Raw genomic sequence first — 17,123 nt, 5'->3', positions numbered from 1 at the left:
GAGGTGGTAATCCCCTCCCCATATACTCCCTTCCCTCTCCCTTCTTCTCCTTCCCCTGCCCCTCAATCTCCCCCACGTTTTTCTGGTGACAGCCTGTGACCAGAAAGTAGGTCTGACACGGTCCCACCCACATGTCCCAAGAGGGGAGGCAGGGGATGGCTCTTACCCAAGGGTGCATCCCAATGAGCAGCCAGGATTTCTGGCTTCACTTGTTCCCTCCCTCCCTCTTGCAGGCTGCTTGGAGCTGGCCTGAGGTTAGCAGGGTGGGGGGGTGGGAGTTGTCTCTGCAGGACCTCTGGCCCAGGCTCCCCAAGGCAGGCACAGTGGGGCTTCACTGCCTGGGCTTCTCTCTCCATCTCTCAGTCTCTCTCCTCCCCACACCTCCATATCTCTCTCTCTCTCTCTCTCTTCCTCCTCCCCCCTCCCTTTCCTTCTCCCTGCCCCTCTTTTCCTCTCTGTCTCTCTCTTCTTCCCTCTCTCCCTCCCTCCCCCACCCCAGATCATACCATTTCATCTTCCTGTGCATCCTAACAGTTACTCTTACGGAGATCAAGCATGCCTCCCCCAAGTCCTGCCATGTCTAAGCCCTCCCTGTGTGTACCTCTAGAAGAGGAGCTGCTCTCCTGCAGCCTCAAGCCCTGGGTCCCTTTCCCAGCCCTGGCCAGGCCTCGAGTCTCTCTTGGTAGCATGTAGGTCTTGCTCTGCTTCAGCCCAGCCAAACCACACACTGACAGGGTTCTGGTCGCTCTCTGTCTCCATAAGGTGGTATCCTAGGTGTGGCCCCTTCTGGCACTTCTCCCAGGCACCCACTGATTCTTTAAGGTCTGCCTGGCCAACCCTGGCCCCCATTCTCCTGCTGTCTAGGAGGACTTGCACTGTGGGTGGCTGTAATCTTCCTAGCTTGGTCCTGAGCGGCTCCCTGGTAAGGCCCACCTCCCCTGCACTGTGCTGAGGCTGAGGTGACATTGTGTCCCTGACTCCCCCTGGTTCCTGATGGGCCTGGAGCCTTCCCAGCCTCACCAAGCAGCCTGGCCCAGGTTCTTTTTTGCTTCTTTGATGAAACACCTGTCACAGGACCCCTCCTGGGCACCGGCCTCGTGCTGGGCCCCACCCTTCCATTATCTGTTCTGGCCCATGTGGAGTCAACAGCCTGCCCATCTGCCCTCCTTCCTTCTCTGAGACAGATCTCTACTTGTACCCTTTCCCTCCCACCTCCTCCTCTCCGTCTCCGTCACCCTAGGCAGGTCTGCCTGAGCCCCTCTCTCTTTCTTCCCAAGCTGGCGTGTGTGTATCTCCTCCTCCCCCTCCCACCTCCGTCCCCCGTCCCTCTTTCCTACTCCTCCCAACCATCTACCTTGCCTCCCACCCCCTGGTCTTTCTCTCTCTGATTACTTCTCTCTCTCCCTTTCTTCTTTTCTCCTCTCCCCCTTTCCCTCTGCCCCCACCCCCGGTCCTCTCCCCTCGGGTCCCACCCCCGGGAACGCCGTGTGTCCAAAGCTGTTGACTAACCCACTGCGTCTGTATCTGAATGCTGTCTCCAGGTCAGAGCCGGGGCTTCGCCTTCGTCGAGTTTAGTCACTTGCAGGACGCTACACGATGGATGGAAGCCAATCAGGTTGCTTTGCCGCACTTGAACCCCCCCCCAAACAAATACTACTTTGTAATCGAGCGCTCCCCATCGCCTGATTCTTATGGACACAGTTCCCTGCCCTGTGGCCCTGTGTCCCATCCCCCCCGCCCCCTCTCTCTCCCCCTTCCTGACCCTCACTATCTCCTCTTCCCATCTCTTGCTACCCACTGGGCTTCCCATCAAGAACCCACACTCACCACTGGCCCCTTCCCACCACCAGGCACTAGCTCTGCCCCTCCACCTCCCAGCTGAGCTTTTGGAGAAAGGGCTGCCAGGGGGGAGGTTTTCTTCCACAGAGGCTCCCACTCCTCGGGGGCCACCCTGCTCCGGGGTTAGGCAGAGCCAGGATTTCGTTCCACTCTCAGGCATCACTGGAAGTCTAGCCACTGGGGACCTTAGCTGTTGGCACACTAACTAGCAAGTCCCGTTTTGCCATCTCTCTCCCTGCATGTGAGTTCGGCCTTTTGACTTCCCCGTGCGAGAGGCCAGCACCGCTCTGTTGATCTGAAGTACCAGTCAAATGCGATAGAACTCACTTCAGATGCCCCAGCCCTCCCCCTGCACCTACCCCCAGACAAGAGCCACCGCTTGCGCACTCCGCTGAGGGCAGGCCTGCCTTCTCAGCAAGGAGTCATGCTGTCAGGAAGGGAAGGGAGCCTGCTCCCCCGCCTGGCACGGTCTCCCCACCCAGCAGCTTTGGGACCTTCAGAGACCCAAGGACCTGCTCTGCTCACCTGCCCAGAGCCTGGCTCACTGGTGTGGGACACAGGAGGAAGGGTCAGAGGTGGTGGAAGCAGGGGCTCAGCAGGGCGGCCCTGGGGCCATCTCTGCCCTAATGCCGGGGGGCCCAGGACCCAGCCAGCCCCGGGAAGACAGCCTCACAGCAGGAACTTCCATCTTTTAAATATGGCTCTTTCTTTTTCCCCTTCTCCAGCACTAGCGCGCGTGCGCTCTCTCTCTCTTTCTCTCCCCTCCTCTCCCTCCCCTCCCTGTCCCCCTCATCCCGAGTGTAGCCTGTGTAGTGCTGGCCCTGGGTGTGGCCTGGCAGTGTCAGGGCCGAGTGGGGGGTTTTCCCCACTGTCCGCCAAGCGTCGGTCAGCCGAGCACTGTGTGCCTGGTGGCGTGTGTTCACGTGTGCGTGCGCGTGCCCGGAAAGGCAGCAAACAGCTGCGCCCAAGGGCTGTGGCGCTTTCCCTCCCTCCTTCCCTTCCTTCTTCCCTCGTCCGTTCTCCGACCTCCCTCCGTTCCCTGTCCCTCATCCATCCAGCTGAAGGGCTCGCTCACTCTCTTCTCCTGTGCTGAAACGGTGCGTGGGGCACCGCTGCCTGGGCCTCACTGCGCTCTGCTTTTTCCCGCAGCACTCCCTCAACATCCTGGGCCAGAAGGTGTCCATGCACTACAGCGACCCCAAGCCCAAGATCAATGAGGACTGGCTGTGTAACAAGGTACAGGGGCGGTGGGCAGTGGTTGCCGTGGATAGAGGCAGCAGCGGCGTCTGTCGCCCTGGGGCCTCTGCGTGGCATGGGTGTCGAGGACCGGCTCAGCTCAAGGGGCCACCGTCCCTTGCCGCCTGCCCACCCACCCACGTGTACTGGGCTCTTACTTGGCGCCAGGCTCTGCCCTCAGGAGGCGCAGTCCTGCCCAAAGTCCCAGTAGGCTTTCCACGAGTACTTACGTAAGCGACCGACTAGTGACAGTGGAGGCCCGCCGTGGGGTGTCCGTGTCAGATGTGGACTTCCGAGCCGGGCTGGCCGGGATTAGAGCCTCCCACATCCTCCTTGGTCTCTGCCTCACTTTCCTCAGCTCCAAAACGTGAATAGCGATGACCCCTTTCCCCCAAGGTGGTCGGGAGGATTCCCGAGTGGCGCTGAGAGGTTAACTGTTGGAACAATGTCTGGCCCACAGTTAGCTCCCTTTGATGTCCGCCTGTTCCCCCAAAGGAAAGCACAGGCTGCTCTGGGAGCCTGTGTCGGGGGGCCCAACGTTGACGGCCGCTCTGGCAAAGCCACGTCCACCTGAGGCTGAGACCACAAGCTGTAGGATCTTGCAGTCGTATTCCCTACGAGGAAGCTGAGGCTCAAAGGGGGTGCCCCCGTGGGTTAGCCTTGCACCGTGACTTGCTCCCGATCACAGGGGCCATGGATGGTACCCTGGGTTCAGGTCTCCTCTGGGGCCAGCCTCCCAAGCGGCCCGGAGGCAGCCTTGCCACTCCACAGCCCCACCTTCCTCAGCCAGCTGGCAGTCCTGAGACTGAAGGGGGGCACTGAGAGCCCGCGACCCGCCCCGCAGGAAGAATCCTGCCTACTAAGGAGAGTGGCACCTGTTTGTTTTAAAAGAGAAAGTGTTATCAGGAGGCGGGTGTCCAGTGTCTCTGCAGGGGTAGGGACCAAGGGACAGTGGCACTCTGTCCCTCCTGTATTTTCAGGTACTCCTCAAAACCAGGGAATTCTCTCCTTTATCCTCCTTTAACTCCCCGCATTCTGTTGGTCACCAGGCCCTGTCGCTTCCATCACAAAAATGCTCTCCCTCGCGATTCCCACTGCCCAGACCAGCCGTCACCCTCTCCCTCAGCCGCCGCAGACCTCTCTTCTGCTGTGCTGGCCCCTTGCCTCTTTCTCTCACCCTCTCACTTGTAACATTCCTCGAAACTGCCTCTAACCGCGTTCTTCCGTCTCTGCTTAGAAACCCGCCCCTCGCCACTGAGCTTGAGCGTGACCACCCTCTGTAATCTGGTGTCACCTGCCCTCTCCAGCTCCCACTTCTGCCTCTCCTCACCCTCCTACACCAGCTACAGAAAATCTCTTGTGCCCTTTGCTAACAGTAGCTTCCCAGCAAAACCAGACCAAACCAAAGCAAACTTCTAGGCCTCCCAGACCAAACATCCCACCAACTGTCCCCAGCTGAGTGAGCCATGCCCCGCTTGGACCGTTCCCCTCCCAGAGTCCCCGCAGATGAACCTGCTGCCCCTCCCCCGTGCTACATCCGCTCCCTGCTGCTAGGCTGTGAGGGCGGCCCAGGCCACATCCTGGGCCTACGGGGCAGAGCCTGGCACAGGAGCGATGGCGCGGTCCCCGACCATGGAACAGACACAGAAACGTAGAACCTCCACAGATAGAAAAGCTGGGGGTTCCTGGAGGCTGCCATGACCAAGGCTGGTTTCTCAAGAACACCAGCCCAGTCCTCGAGATAAAGGAGGGATGGGAGTCTGGCCAGAGAGGGGCTGCTGGCTTTCAGGGGTGGAAACATTGAAAGTTTCTGAAGAGGGAAGCACATTTGAGGAAGAGGAACCCGCTAAAGGGACAAGAAGGGGGCAGTCCTGGCAGTGGGTACCTCAGAGGAGGTGGCACTTGTAACAAGGGTGGGGGAGTTGTTGATTCCTGAGTTGAGGAGGTGGCACTGAGAACAAACTTGAGACCACATGAAGGGAAGAGTCACAGACTGGGAATGACAGCCAGAGGCCCCCTGCCACCCCTGACCCTGGGACCTTCCTTCCTGGGTCATGGTGCGGTTCCCTGGGGGGATCTCTGGATCCCGGTTTGGAGGGTGCCGCAGAAAGCCCCACCCCACCCTGACGGCCTGGCCTGTGCCTCGCAGTGCGGTGTCCAGAACTTCAAACGCCGTGAGAAGTGCTTCAAATGTGGTGTGCCCAAGTCAGGTGAGGCCCTCCTACCCTCCCCCCTCCCCCGCCCCCGGGACATTGGTGGAAGGGGGAGGATGGTGACCGGCCTTGGAGCTGCCTACCCCTTTGACGCCAGCCTGTCTTCCGCTGCCCCTGACAGAGGCAGAGCAGAAGTTGCCCCTGGGCGCGAGGCTGGACCAGCAGACGCTGCCGCTGGGCGGGCGGGAGCTAAGCCAAGGCCTGCTCCCCCTGCCGCAGCCCTACCAGGCCCAGGGTGTGCTGGCCTCCCAAGCTCTGTCACAGGGCTCGGAGCCAAGCTCGGAGAACGCCAATGACAGTGAGTCCATTGTTCCTTCCTTTCTCCCTGCCCTAGGGTGTCTGGGCTGGGCTCTCCGAGGCCAGAGAGGTGGCGGTGACCAGGACTGAGTCCTCCCAGGGTCTCTTCCTGGTTGGGGGACAGACATGAAGTAGGGAGAGCAGGGGAGGAACATTGCCCGACTCGACTTTGGGGGTGTGTTGGGAAGGTTCTCGGCAGGTGAGCGACTGAGCTGGGACTTGGACTGACAAGCAAAGTTTATCCAGGAGGAAGAGGTGAGAGGAAGCAGCAGGTGCAAAAGACGTGGAGGCCAGAGGAGAGGGGTAGTGGGGAGACACCAGAGGGTAGGGCTGGAGCAGAGTATCAGGGGTGCCCCCTAATGCTGGGCCCCTTCCTGCAGCCATCATTTTGCGCAACCTGAACCCACACAGCACCATGGACTCCATCCTGGGGGCCCTGGCACCCTACGCGGTGCTATCTTCCTCCAATGTTCGCGTCATCAAGGACAAGCAGACCCAACTGAACCGTGGCTTCGCCTTTATCCAGCTCTCCACCATCGTGGTGAGGGCGGCACAGGGGGGGGCCGGGCAGCCAGGGTCCCGGCCCCCGGGGCGGGGAGGAGGGACCCTGACCCCAGCCGCCTCCCCCCCCCATCCGCGGCTCCAAGCCTGGCAACGGGGCAATGGAGCCGGGGACCTCCCCGGGCCTGACCCTTCTGCCCCTGCCTCCCCTCCTCCCCATCCAGGAGGCAGCCCAGCTACTGCAGATCCTGCAGGCCCTGCACCCGCCGCTCACCATCGACGGCAAGACCATCAACGTTGAGTTTGCCAAGGGTTCTAAGAGGTCAGGACCCCACCTCTGTCCCTTCCTAGCTGGCCCCCCAGCCTGGGGCTTCTCATCTCACTCCTCGTCTCTGACATCCTCCCCAGGGACATGGCCTCCAACGAAGGCAGTCGCATCAATGCTGCCTCTGTGGCCAGCACTGCTATTGCCGCGGCCCAGTGGGCCATCTCACAGGTACTCAAAAGACTCCCCTCTGCCCCAGCGTCCCCACACCGGGGCCACAGTCTCGACCCTCCCGCGCCCTCTCTGCAACCAGGAGGGCTGGCTTGCTGTCTGGCTTTCCGTGGACCCCAAACCCTCACAGTGGCTGCTGCGGGCTTTGGGGGCCTCGCCGCAGCTCCCTTCCCAGTCACCTCCTCCCAGGCTTTCAACTTCAACACCATCGTGGCTGCTTTTCGCTTCTATTTGGTGGTTATTTTATCGTCCTGAATTGTTACAACTTCTTTAATAAAACGGAATTTATAAGTGGCTGAAAGAAAATTAGGAGATGAAAATAAAGAAGGGGAGGACAGTGTCTTCCTTGACCTGACACCCAGCACTTGAACTACTCCACACACGTACCAGTGTCAGCCCTGGGAGCCTTTTGGCACAACTCTTCGGTCGATTCTTGTTTTTGCCGCTGCCCTGCCCTGCTGTGGCCAGGCGGCCCTCACACTTCACCTGTCTGAGAGGCCTGCATGCTTTCTGTCAGCAGACAGACACTAGCCTCACCTGTGGGCAGATGCTTCTTAGCAGGTTCCCCTCCCCCTGCGCCCCTTCCTCTGCTAATAAGCCCCTCCCACTGCCCCTCAGGCCTCCCAGGGTGGGGAGGGTGCCTGGGCCACCCCCGAGGAGCCACCGGTCGACTACAGCTACTACCAACAGGATGAGGGCTATGGCGGCAGCCAGGGCACAGAGTCCTCCCTCTATGCCCATGGCTACCTCAAGGGCACCAAGGGCTCCGGCATCACTGGAACCAAAGGGGACCCATCTGGAGCAGGTGAGTCCCGGCATCTGTCCCTGAGCCTGCAGCGGGGGGGCGGTAGGCATGGGGTCCTGGGCCCCGTCATTCACAGGCATTCTCCTTCCCTCCCTGTCCCGTATGGCAGGTGCAGAGGCCTCCCTGGATCCTGGGGCAGACCCTGTATCACTGCAGGCTTTCTCCCGCGCCCAGCCTGGTGCCGCCCCTGGCATCTATCAGCAGTCAGCGGCTGAAGCAAGCGGCAGCCAGGGTGCCGCTGCCAACAGCCAGGTGAGGGAGCTTGGGGGCTCCTGGGGTGGGGGGCACACAGGGGGCATCGGCAGACACTGAGCCCCGTTCCCCTGTCTGGCCCTGTGACCAGCCGTACACCATCATGTCACCCGCTGTGCTCAAATCCGAGCTCCAGAGCCCTACCCATCCCAGCTCTGCCCTGCCACCAGCCACCAGCCCCACCGCCCAGGAGTCCTACAGCCAGTACCGTGAGTAGCCGTGGCCTGCGGGTGGGGGGCGGGGAGCTCCTTAACAAAGCAGAGAGGAGTGTGACCCCCCTCCTTTCTCGCCCCCCCCCCAGCTGTTCCTGACGTCTCTACCTACCAGTATGATGAGACATCTGGCTACTACTATGACCCCCAGACTGGCCTCTACTATGACCCCAACTCCCAGGTGATAGGGTGGCGCAGGGAACGGGTGGGGTCTGCAGTTCCCCTTCTTGAGGTCTCCCCTCATGCCCCCCTCCCTTGCTCCTCTCCCAGTATTACTACAATGCTCAGAGCCAGCAGTACCTCTACTGGGACGGGGAAAGGCGGACCTACGTTCCAGCCCTGGAGCAGTCGGCCGACGGGCATAAGGAGACAGGGGCCCCCTCGAAGGAGGGTAAAGAGAAGAAGGAGAAGCACAAGACCAAGACAGCCCAACAGGTGAACACTGGGGGTCCAGCAGTCACTGGCTGGCTGTTTGGTGGCTTCCGATGAATGCATTACTCTCTAAGCTTCTGCTGCTGAGGGAGGGGGGCAGATGTGCGCATGGCAGTGACTGTGCTCCAGAGAGACCGGGCTCCGGCCCGGCTCTGCTCCTTGATGCAGGACATTGAGCCAGGGCCAGTCTCCGCAGCAGTACGTGGTAGGGTGCCCACCTCCCTGAGTGGCCAGTGCCATCCATCCAAGTGAGCCCAGTCAGCTTTCCTGTGCCGCCCCCCCCCCCCCCGCCACCGGCGGGAACCCTCCTGTTGCTACTTGTGTGCCCGAAGCCAGGCTAGCCCTGCCTGTGGAAACGAGGGGGCACGCGGACCTCCTTTGGGCCCAGAACCCCACTTGTGGGTTTGTGTCCAGGTCTGTCCATCCCAGAGAACTTATTATGGGCCCATCAGGGTGTGGAAAATGGCCATTGCCACGTCTGGTGGGAGTGGGCAGTTGGAGGGAACTTCGGTGTCTTTCTGTGGAGGAAGGGTATGACAGTCTGGGTGCAGCACTTAGAAGCAAGAACTAAGTGTTCCCTTGGCAACCTGGTAAATTCTAAAAGTGGTGTTGTGCCTGGAGGTGTGGGGGGACAGAATATGGAATGTAGCATAGTATCCCATGTAGAGGTTTGAGAAAGCCGTTATCTGCACCGTAAACTGATAAGATGGAAGCACCCAGAGAGCAGAGTCGTGGGCGTGCCTATGAGGAGGACAGGCACAGCCCAGGAGGGCTTGGCAAGGGGCACTGACGACAGAATGACAAGAAATGGGGACTTCCATCGCCACCTCCTCACCCCCTGCTGGAAGCTGCAGGGCAGGAAGGGGCAGTGGACGGAGCTGGTGGGCCCAGCCCCTGGAGGGTCCCTGAGAGCCTCACCCCCACCCTTACCCCTAGATTGCCAAGGACATGGAACGCTGGGCCCGCAGCCTCAACAAGCAAAAAGAAAACTTCAAAAACAGCTTCCAGCCCATCAGCGCTCTGCGCGACGATGAGAGGCGGGAGTCAGCCACCGCAGATGCTGGCTATGCCATCCTCGAGAAGAAAGTGTGTGGCGGCCACCCCTCCATCCCCCCCTGCCCCTGCCTCGCCATCTCCGCCGTCCGTCTGTGCAGTCCCTGAATGTGTGTGTGTCCCCCCCCACCCCCACCCCAGGGAGCACTAGCCGAGAGACAGCACACCAGCATGGACCTCCCAAAACTGGCCAGTGACGACCGCCCAGTGAGTGGCCCGGGCAGGAGGAGCCGCGGAGGGGTGGGGGCTCCAATCCAGCCAGGCCTGACCTCCCTTCCGCACCCTCCTGTTCTCTAGAGTCCCCCTCGGGGCCTGGTGGCAGCCTACAGCGGGGAGAGTGACAGTGAGGAGGAGCAGGAACGAGGGGGTCCTGAACGGGAGGAGAAGCTCACAGACTGGCAGAAGCTGGCCTGTCTGCTCTGTCGGCGCCAGTTCCCCAGCAAGGAGGCGCTCATCCGCCACCAGCAGCTCTCTGGACTACACAAGGTGACCGAGGGAGGATTGGCAGGGAGCCTCAGCCCGGCTTGGCCCAGCCCGGCCCAGCCGCTTCACGCCTCCTCTTGTCTGTCCCCTTGCAGCAAAACCTTGAGATTCACCGGCGAGCCCACCTGTCAGAAAACGAGCTCGAAGCACTGGAGAAGAACGACATGGAGGTGAGGTGTGACCCATTCCTGGACTCCATCCCCTCTGCCCCTTGCCAAGTGCCTATTCCCTCGGGCAGCTGGTGCTCAAGTCCCTCGGCGGGTGTAGCCTGCTGCTCGCACCCCCGATATCCTGCCCACAGAGACCTCAGTCAGACCTGTTAGCCAAATCCAGCTCCCCCATTCTCTCTCACACACACACAACACACAACACACACACACACACACACACACACACACACGTGTTTTCAGCAAATGAAGTACCGGGACCGTGCGGCCGAACGCAGAGAGAAGTACGGCATCCCTGAGCCACCAGAGCCCAAGAGGAGGAAGTACGGGGGCATGTCCGCAGCTTCTGTGTAGGTGCCCGGGGCCAAGGGGAGGGGCCCGGGGCCGGCGGGCCAGTCACTCACACTGTCCCACTGGCCCCTGCAGGGACTTTGAGCAACCCACGCGGGATGGGCTGGGCAGTGACAACATTGGCAGCCGCATGCTCCAGGCCATGGGCTGGAAAGAGGGTAGTGGCCTGGGCCGCAAGAAGCAGGGCATTGTGACGCCCATTGAGGTGAGTCTCCTGTGATCCCATCCCCATCCTCCAGCATTCTCTTCTCTGCTGCACCCCCATCCTGCAGCCGACCTGACAGCCTGCCTCTCTCACGTAGGCCCAGACACGGGTGCGGGGTTCCGGCTTGGGTGCCCGAGGCAGCTCCTATGGGGTCACTTCAACTGAGTCCTACAAGGAGACACTGCACAAGACAATGGTGACCCGCTTCAACGAGGCCCAGTGAGCAGCTGCAAGAGCTGCTTCTGCATATGTCGGGTCCAGCCTGGGGTAGGGGAGGGAGAAGTGTGGGTGGTCTGAGTGGGGCCCTGCACCTGTCTACCAGCCCACTCCCCATCCAGAGAGGCCCTGACCAAGTCAGACTTTGAGTTGGTGACTTTTGTTGGAAAACTGGGCTGGGATCATGCTCTTCTTTTTGTAATAAAAGCTGAAAAGTCCATAGCTTGCATGTCTCTTTCTCATGCACCAGCGTGGTTTGTGGCCCCCACGCAGGGACATAAACACAGGTGGACGAGGGGCCTCATCAGGCCAAGGTAGGTGGCAGTGGTAGCATTCACGGTGTCTGGTGCATGGGGGCTACCGGCTTGGGATGAAGGTGGGGGTTATAACAGGAAGTTCTGGCTTGTGCCCCGACCCACAAGATCCCGGTCACGGCCCCCTCGCCATTGTCAAGTCCAGCAGGTCTCCGTATACCAGGAAATCCCACACCAGCAGGGCACCATCGGGCTTGAAGTCCCCTTGAGTCAGAGCCAGCACTGGGAACCTCCCACCCCCTGGCCTTGCCACCCAGCAGCTGCACCCGTTGTACAATCGCAGGGCTAAACCTAAACCACACTTGGCCCTCCCTGGGCCTGGGGACTGCCCAAGGGCATCTCTAATCGGACAACAGTGGGCACTCTGGCCCCAGTCACCCCTGTGCCCTCAATGGGCAGATGACCCCAGAGGGGTGGAGCTAGAGAAGCTCAGCCTGCCAATCCCAGGTCAGAGATGCTCCATCAGGACCAGTTGGGCCCGCACTTATTCCCATTCTCTCCACGACTGTTAGCACAGGACCCACCCTTATGGTCACTGCCGACCAGTCTGCACCCTGTGATTCCCAAGTATGTGTGTGCTCTCAGCACAGGTCTGGTGCAGTGGAACGTGAAGCTGACGCTGCCCTCTCCCGGCTGGCCCTGAAGGTTTGGGCGGGAAATGGGGCCAGGAACCGCCCCGCCCCCAAACAGAGGCTTGTGAGGTGAGAAAGTGAAAGGGGAGGTGCTAAGGGAAAAGCAATGGGCACAAAGCCCTTCCCCCACTTATTGGCCTGCATTATGACATCTCCCTGCACCAGCTGTAGGAGGCAAGGTGAGAAAGAAGGGGCCCCCAGAGGTGATATGGTGGTGATTTGGGGTGGGGGTGTTGCCCAGGGACAGAGGAAGGGGGTGTGGGAGAGGGGAGAGGGACAGGAAATAGGAATAGAAGGAGGCCACCTGTAAGAACCTGTCTCAGGATGGGTGGGTTTTAGCCTGGAGGCGCCCACATGTTCCCTTCCTGCTTCCCACCCCCCAGGGCTCTCAGAATCCCACAGCAAGGAACCCTTATACATGGTTGGAAGTAGTAAATGGTGCAGCCGCTGTGGAAAACTGGTTGTTTCATATAAAAGGAAACATACACTTAGTCCATGACCCAGCAATTTCATTCTTAGATATTTACCCCCAAATAAATGCAAACACGCCAACAAAAAGACCTGTTATATGTACATGGAAAGCAGCAGCTATGCTTACAGTAGCCAAAAACTAGGAACCCAAACATCCAACAAGAGGAGAATAGATAAAATTACGGTCTATTCATACAATGGACTACAACTCAGCAATAAAAAAGAACAAAATACTGATATAAACATCAACATGAATGAATCTCACAAACATGAGTGAAAAAAGACACAAAAGAGTACACACTATACAGTTCCATTTATGTGAAGTTCTCAATCAAAACATGGTGGGGCACCTGGCTGGCATGCAGCTCAGTAGAGCATGCGACTCTTGAGCTCAAAGTTGTGTAAGTTTGAGCCCCGAGTTGGCTGTAGAGATTAAAGTCTTTTTAAAAAGAAAAAAACACAACATTTTGGTGATAGAGCACAGAGTGGAGGTAGGGAGGGTGTCTTTCACTAGAAAGGGTTGCAAGGTAGCTTTCTGGAATAATGAAAAAGTTCTAGATCTTGATTGGGTGTACTGGCCACATGGGTGTATATGTAGGTAAAAATTCAAGTTGTACAGGGCCCCTGGGTGGCTCAGTTGGTTAAGCGACTGCCTTCGGCTCAGGTCATGATCCTGGAGTCCCGGGGTCGAGTCCCGCATCGGGCTCCCTGCTCGGCGGGGAGTCTGTTTCTCCCTCTGACCCTCCCCCCTCTCATGCTCTATCTCATTCTCTCTCTCAAATAAATAAATAAAATCTTAAAAAAAAAAAAATTCAAGCTGTACAATTAAAATCTGAGCATTTTATCATATGTAAGTTAAACACAAAACTGGAAAAAGACCACCAGAGAAAACCTCAATAAGAAGCAAGGATATAAGAGAACAGAAATAGATGAAATAAGGGAAACACAACAGATGAGTAAAATCAAAGGCAGAATCTTTAAAACAAAAAGTAAAAGGAAAGACAGACCTGGCAAGACTGATCAATTAAAGAAGACTGAAAATGCGAACACACCAAATACAAAATTAAAAAGGGGAACTTACTACAGATGAAACAGAACTTTTAAAAATAATGAACATATGTCTGAAAATCTAGATGAAATGAATACATTCCTGGAATAATATAAAATGCCAAAACCATTCCATGGAGAAACAGATTAGTTGAATAGAGCAAAAAGTAATAAATTGAAACAGTAGTCAAAAGATTTCCTCTCCCCACCAAAAAAAAGGGGGGGGCGGCAAATGGTTTTTACAAGTGTGATTTACCCAACTCCCAAGGAATAGTTAATTGTTATCTTACTGAAGTTGTTCCAGGTACTAGAAAAAGAATAAAAGATGTCTATTTTATGAAGCTAGTGTAATCTCTATCCCTGAAACAGGTAAGATAATACAAGAAAATTTCAAGCCCATTTCACTTCTATCTGTAGATGTAAAAATCCTTAACAAAATCTTAGCTAAATGAATCCAGTAGTATATTTAGCAAACATGTTTTGATTAAATAGGATTTATCCCAGGAACGCAAAATTGGGTCAACATCACAAAAGGCTATAAATGTAGTTCTCTACCTTAATAGACCCAAAGTAAACAAAACATAATCATCTGAAACACAGAAAAAGCGCCTGATAAAGTTCAAGACACCATGAGTCCATACCTATATAAATGAATGGGTAAAAGAGTAAATAATTGGAGAAGAAGGGAAATAATTTTCTTTACAGTAGAACATCAACTAATAATACTAATAATTGTCAACAATGTTGGAGTTAGAAATTTTATGAATGCTAAAACTAGTGGTTACACTAGCAGTCAGTCACACTTTGATGATGAACAGGATATTCACATAGATTCAAAGTCTCTCCCTATGAAATACATGTCAGTTAATTCCAAAGGGAAAAAGAGTATCTTTACAGTAGAGAAACCTGGCAGATACCAGCTTAATGAAGGGAACACAGCGAACAATATCAGTATTAAAATCATGAACCATCTGATAGAATGAAATGAGGAGTCAATGACACTTCTGTGATCTTCCCATCCCAAATGCGGAACCTGAATCTAACCACGAGGAAGCATCAGACAGAACCAAACTGAGGGACATGCTACAAAATTCCTGGCTTGTCATCTTCAAAAGCGTCAAGGTCATGAAGGTCAAGGGAAGACTGAAGAACTGTTCCAGACTGAAGGAGACATGCCATTTGAAAGTTCAAATGTCACCTCCTTAATGAGGCCTGCCCTGTCTACCCTATTTAAAATTACAAACCCTTCCCCACCATCCTCCTGTGCCCCGCTCCTTGTATTACTTTTCTCCATAACACTTCTCAACTTCTAACATCCTCTATATATTTTTTCCTTTTCTATATTGCCTCCTTCACCAGAACAAAAGCTCCACGTCTCGCCTTGCTCACCACTGTGTCCCTAATGCCTAAAACAGGGTTTGCCATATACCAGGTCTTGGAAGTATGAATAAATACACATACCACAACTGTTCAAATCACTCTCACTTAAAAAAAAAAGGCTAGGGAAAAAAAAGACACAAAAACAAAAACAAAAAGGCTAATATATAGAGTTCCTAAAAATCCATGAGAAGTACAGCAACCCAATAGAAATGAACAAAGGACACCAACAGAAAATTCCCAAAAAGCAAGAACCATAAATATCTTTAAATCTATGAAAAGATGCCCAAGCTCACTCCCACAGAGTTCACAAGACACACTCATTCGTGGCTGGAGGCAAAGTGAAATGGTACATTTCTCTCTCTCACCCCCACCTCCCCCTCCCTCTCTTTTTCCTGCTTTCTTACCTCCATGGGCTTCTGCTCAAGCTGTTCCCTCCAACTGGAATGCTCTTTCCTCTCACTTGGGAAAGTCCATATCCTGCCTCAGTGACTCCCACTGATCCATTTGAGGGCAATCAATTCTTCAGAGAAGAACTCGGCCACACCCATGGCTTCAGCTGTCTCCCCTGATGGTCCCCAAATCCATATCTCCAGCCCCAGACCTCCCTCGATCCCCCTGAATTTCACACCTGGTCCCCAACTGTTCACTCAACCAACACATACCAGAACTTGGACGTCCAACATGCATCTCAAATGTAACACATCTGAAGACAAACACCGGATCTTGCCCCACACCTGGTTCCTAATGGAGTATTTCCCATGTCAGTTGATGACAACTCCATTCCTTCAGCTGCTCAGGCTAATAACCTGGGGCGTCAGCCAGGACTCCTCTCTACTTTTCATGTCCTCTATCTGATCTCTTGGCAAATCCTGGCATCTTTACCTTCAAAGTCAGTCCAAAACCGAATCTCTCCTCACCCCTTCCACTTTTACCATCTTAGTCTGATCCTCTCTCATCGCTTCTGGACTCTTGCAGTGGCCTTTCCGCTGGTGTCTCTGCTCCCATCTTTCCCCTTACAGTTTGTTCTCTCTCCACCCAGAGCAGCCAGCTTGTTTACACTGAAACATAATTTATATAATGTCACTCCTCCACTTAAAATCCTTTCACGGCTCCCCACGGATCTTAGAACAAAACCCAAACATCTCAGCCTGGCTTACAATACCCTCCTTGACACGGCCTCAGAGCTCATCACCAGTGTTCTCCCTTCCACACTCCTCTCTGACTACCCAGACTTCTGCACTCTTCCTCAGACAGGAACTTACAACCTCAAGGCTTTGCACCCAGTGATCCCTCTGTCTGGAATGCTTTCCCCCATGTGACACATGGCCTGCTTCCTCACTTTCCACATGCCACTTTCTCAGAGAGGCGGTCCCTGACTACTTTACAGGGAGTATCTGGGGAGGTCTCTCCGAGGTGAGGCAACAGATAAATAAGAAGGAAAAGATCTGATGTAAGAGTGTTCTTGACTATTGCAAGGGCAGTCTCCTTTATATGTTCTTTGCTGTGTTCCCAGTGCTCTGCACTTAGTAGGCACTCAAGAAATCCTTTTCAAATGAATAAATTTGGAGGTTGTTGACAGGATACAGGATACAGAATTTGGGATAAGGTGATAAAGATATTTTCTGTTAAACACCTTTGCTCAAACATCACCTTCTCAGCAAGGCCGCCTTTGATCACACGAAAAATGCAACCTGACCCCACAGATTTCCCCTTATCTTGTTCTATTTCTCTCCATAGCACTTGGCAGTTGTCACATACATCTATACAACACGTATTTACATATATCTTTATATATTCACATATGAATATAGAATACACGCAATATTTAAGACATTTATTATACACCGATGTAAATTATTTACATATTGACACTAGCTATCATGTTATGTCAACTATGTATTTATATGTATATTTTATTACATATAATTTATATTATACAGTCATATATCTATCATAATAAATATTTATATGAGAAACTATAATTTTTACTCATTTGCTGTATTTATGGTCTATCCCTCTCGCTAGAATTCTGCTCCGTGAGGGCAAGGAAAGAATCCCTAGCGCCTGGCCCACAGCTTGAACTCCATAAATGTCAAATGAATGAACTCCTTTGGCCGTCTGAGCCTCAGCCTTCCCATCTGTAGGATGGGTGTGCCTTTACATCTGGAGGTACTCCACGTTCCACTCCCTTTTCCCATTCCCTCCCCCACCTCCAGCACAGCCCCCGGAATTCCACAGCCCAGGTTTACATTTTCCCATACTCTGGGCGCTGTAGCCCACCACGTGCACCGGGCACTGGCCAGACAGGACTACCACCCCCAGCATGCCTCGCGCGCTCGGGAAGTACCACAACCCGTAGGGTTGTCTGGGTCTGACACGGGCGCCGACGGCGCGGGAGCAGGGGCGGGCACCCCTCTAGCTAAGCATCTGTGGTACGTCCCAAACCGGGGGCCCTTCAAGGCCCCGCGCTTCCGAGCTCCGCGCAAACTCTGGTCTTGTACGACGGAGCTGGTTTGCTCTT

The 17,123-nt window shown here is 55.2% G+C and overlaps 1 protein-coding gene across 7 annotated transcripts in view; it reads left to right on the top strand.

Moving 5' to 3' along the window:
- Nucleotides 1-10,976, top strand: part of RBM10 (RNA binding motif protein 10) — a 28,932-nt gene extending 17,956 nt beyond the window's left edge. For 3 of the 7 annotated variants that reach the window (XM_006732157.3, XM_031026838.2, XM_006732158.3), the window contains 19 exons: nucleotides 1,542-1,615; nucleotides 2,989-3,075; nucleotides 5,225-5,285; nucleotides 5,410-5,586; nucleotides 5,966-6,126; nucleotides 6,311-6,408; nucleotides 6,495-6,582; nucleotides 7,201-7,387; nucleotides 7,497-7,639; nucleotides 7,731-7,848; nucleotides 7,941-8,032; nucleotides 8,122-8,286; nucleotides 9,220-9,369; nucleotides 9,478-9,543; nucleotides 9,634-9,822; nucleotides 9,915-9,989; nucleotides 10,230-10,336; nucleotides 10,413-10,542; nucleotides 10,640-10,976. In XM_006732157.3, coding sequence (XP_006732220.1) covers nucleotides 1,542-1,615; nucleotides 2,989-3,075; nucleotides 5,225-5,285; nucleotides 5,410-5,586; nucleotides 5,966-6,126; nucleotides 6,311-6,408; nucleotides 6,495-6,582; nucleotides 7,201-7,387; nucleotides 7,497-7,639; nucleotides 7,731-7,848; nucleotides 7,941-8,032; nucleotides 8,122-8,286; nucleotides 9,220-9,369; nucleotides 9,478-9,543; nucleotides 9,634-9,822; nucleotides 9,915-9,989; nucleotides 10,230-10,336; nucleotides 10,413-10,542; nucleotides 10,640-10,765 — 2,294 coding nt within the window. In that variant the 3' untranslated portion in view covers nucleotides 10,766-10,976. The remainder of the gene's footprint in view (nucleotides 1-1,541; nucleotides 1,616-2,988; nucleotides 3,076-5,224; nucleotides 5,286-5,409; nucleotides 5,587-5,965; nucleotides 6,127-6,310; nucleotides 6,409-6,494; nucleotides 6,583-7,200; nucleotides 7,388-7,496; nucleotides 7,640-7,730; nucleotides 7,849-7,940; nucleotides 8,033-8,121; nucleotides 8,287-9,219; nucleotides 9,370-9,477; nucleotides 9,544-9,633; nucleotides 9,823-9,914; nucleotides 9,990-10,229; nucleotides 10,337-10,412; nucleotides 10,543-10,639) is intronic. The other 4 variants (XM_031026836.2, XM_031026839.2, XM_081809331.1 and 1 more) reach the window with 3 other exon arrangements.
- The last annotated feature ends 6,147 nt before the right edge of the window (nucleotides 10,977-17,123 follow it).

The sequence above is a fragment of the Leptonychotes weddellii genome, chromosome X (assembly GCF_054177405.1).
Source record: "Leptonychotes weddellii isolate Sample4059 chromosome X, ASM5417740v2, whole genome shotgun sequence".
Taxonomy (NCBI): domain Eukaryota; kingdom Metazoa; phylum Chordata; class Mammalia; order Carnivora; family Phocidae; genus Leptonychotes; species Leptonychotes weddellii.
Note: the sequence above shows the minus strand (reverse complement) of the source record. Positions and strands in the feature narration are given on the sequence as shown.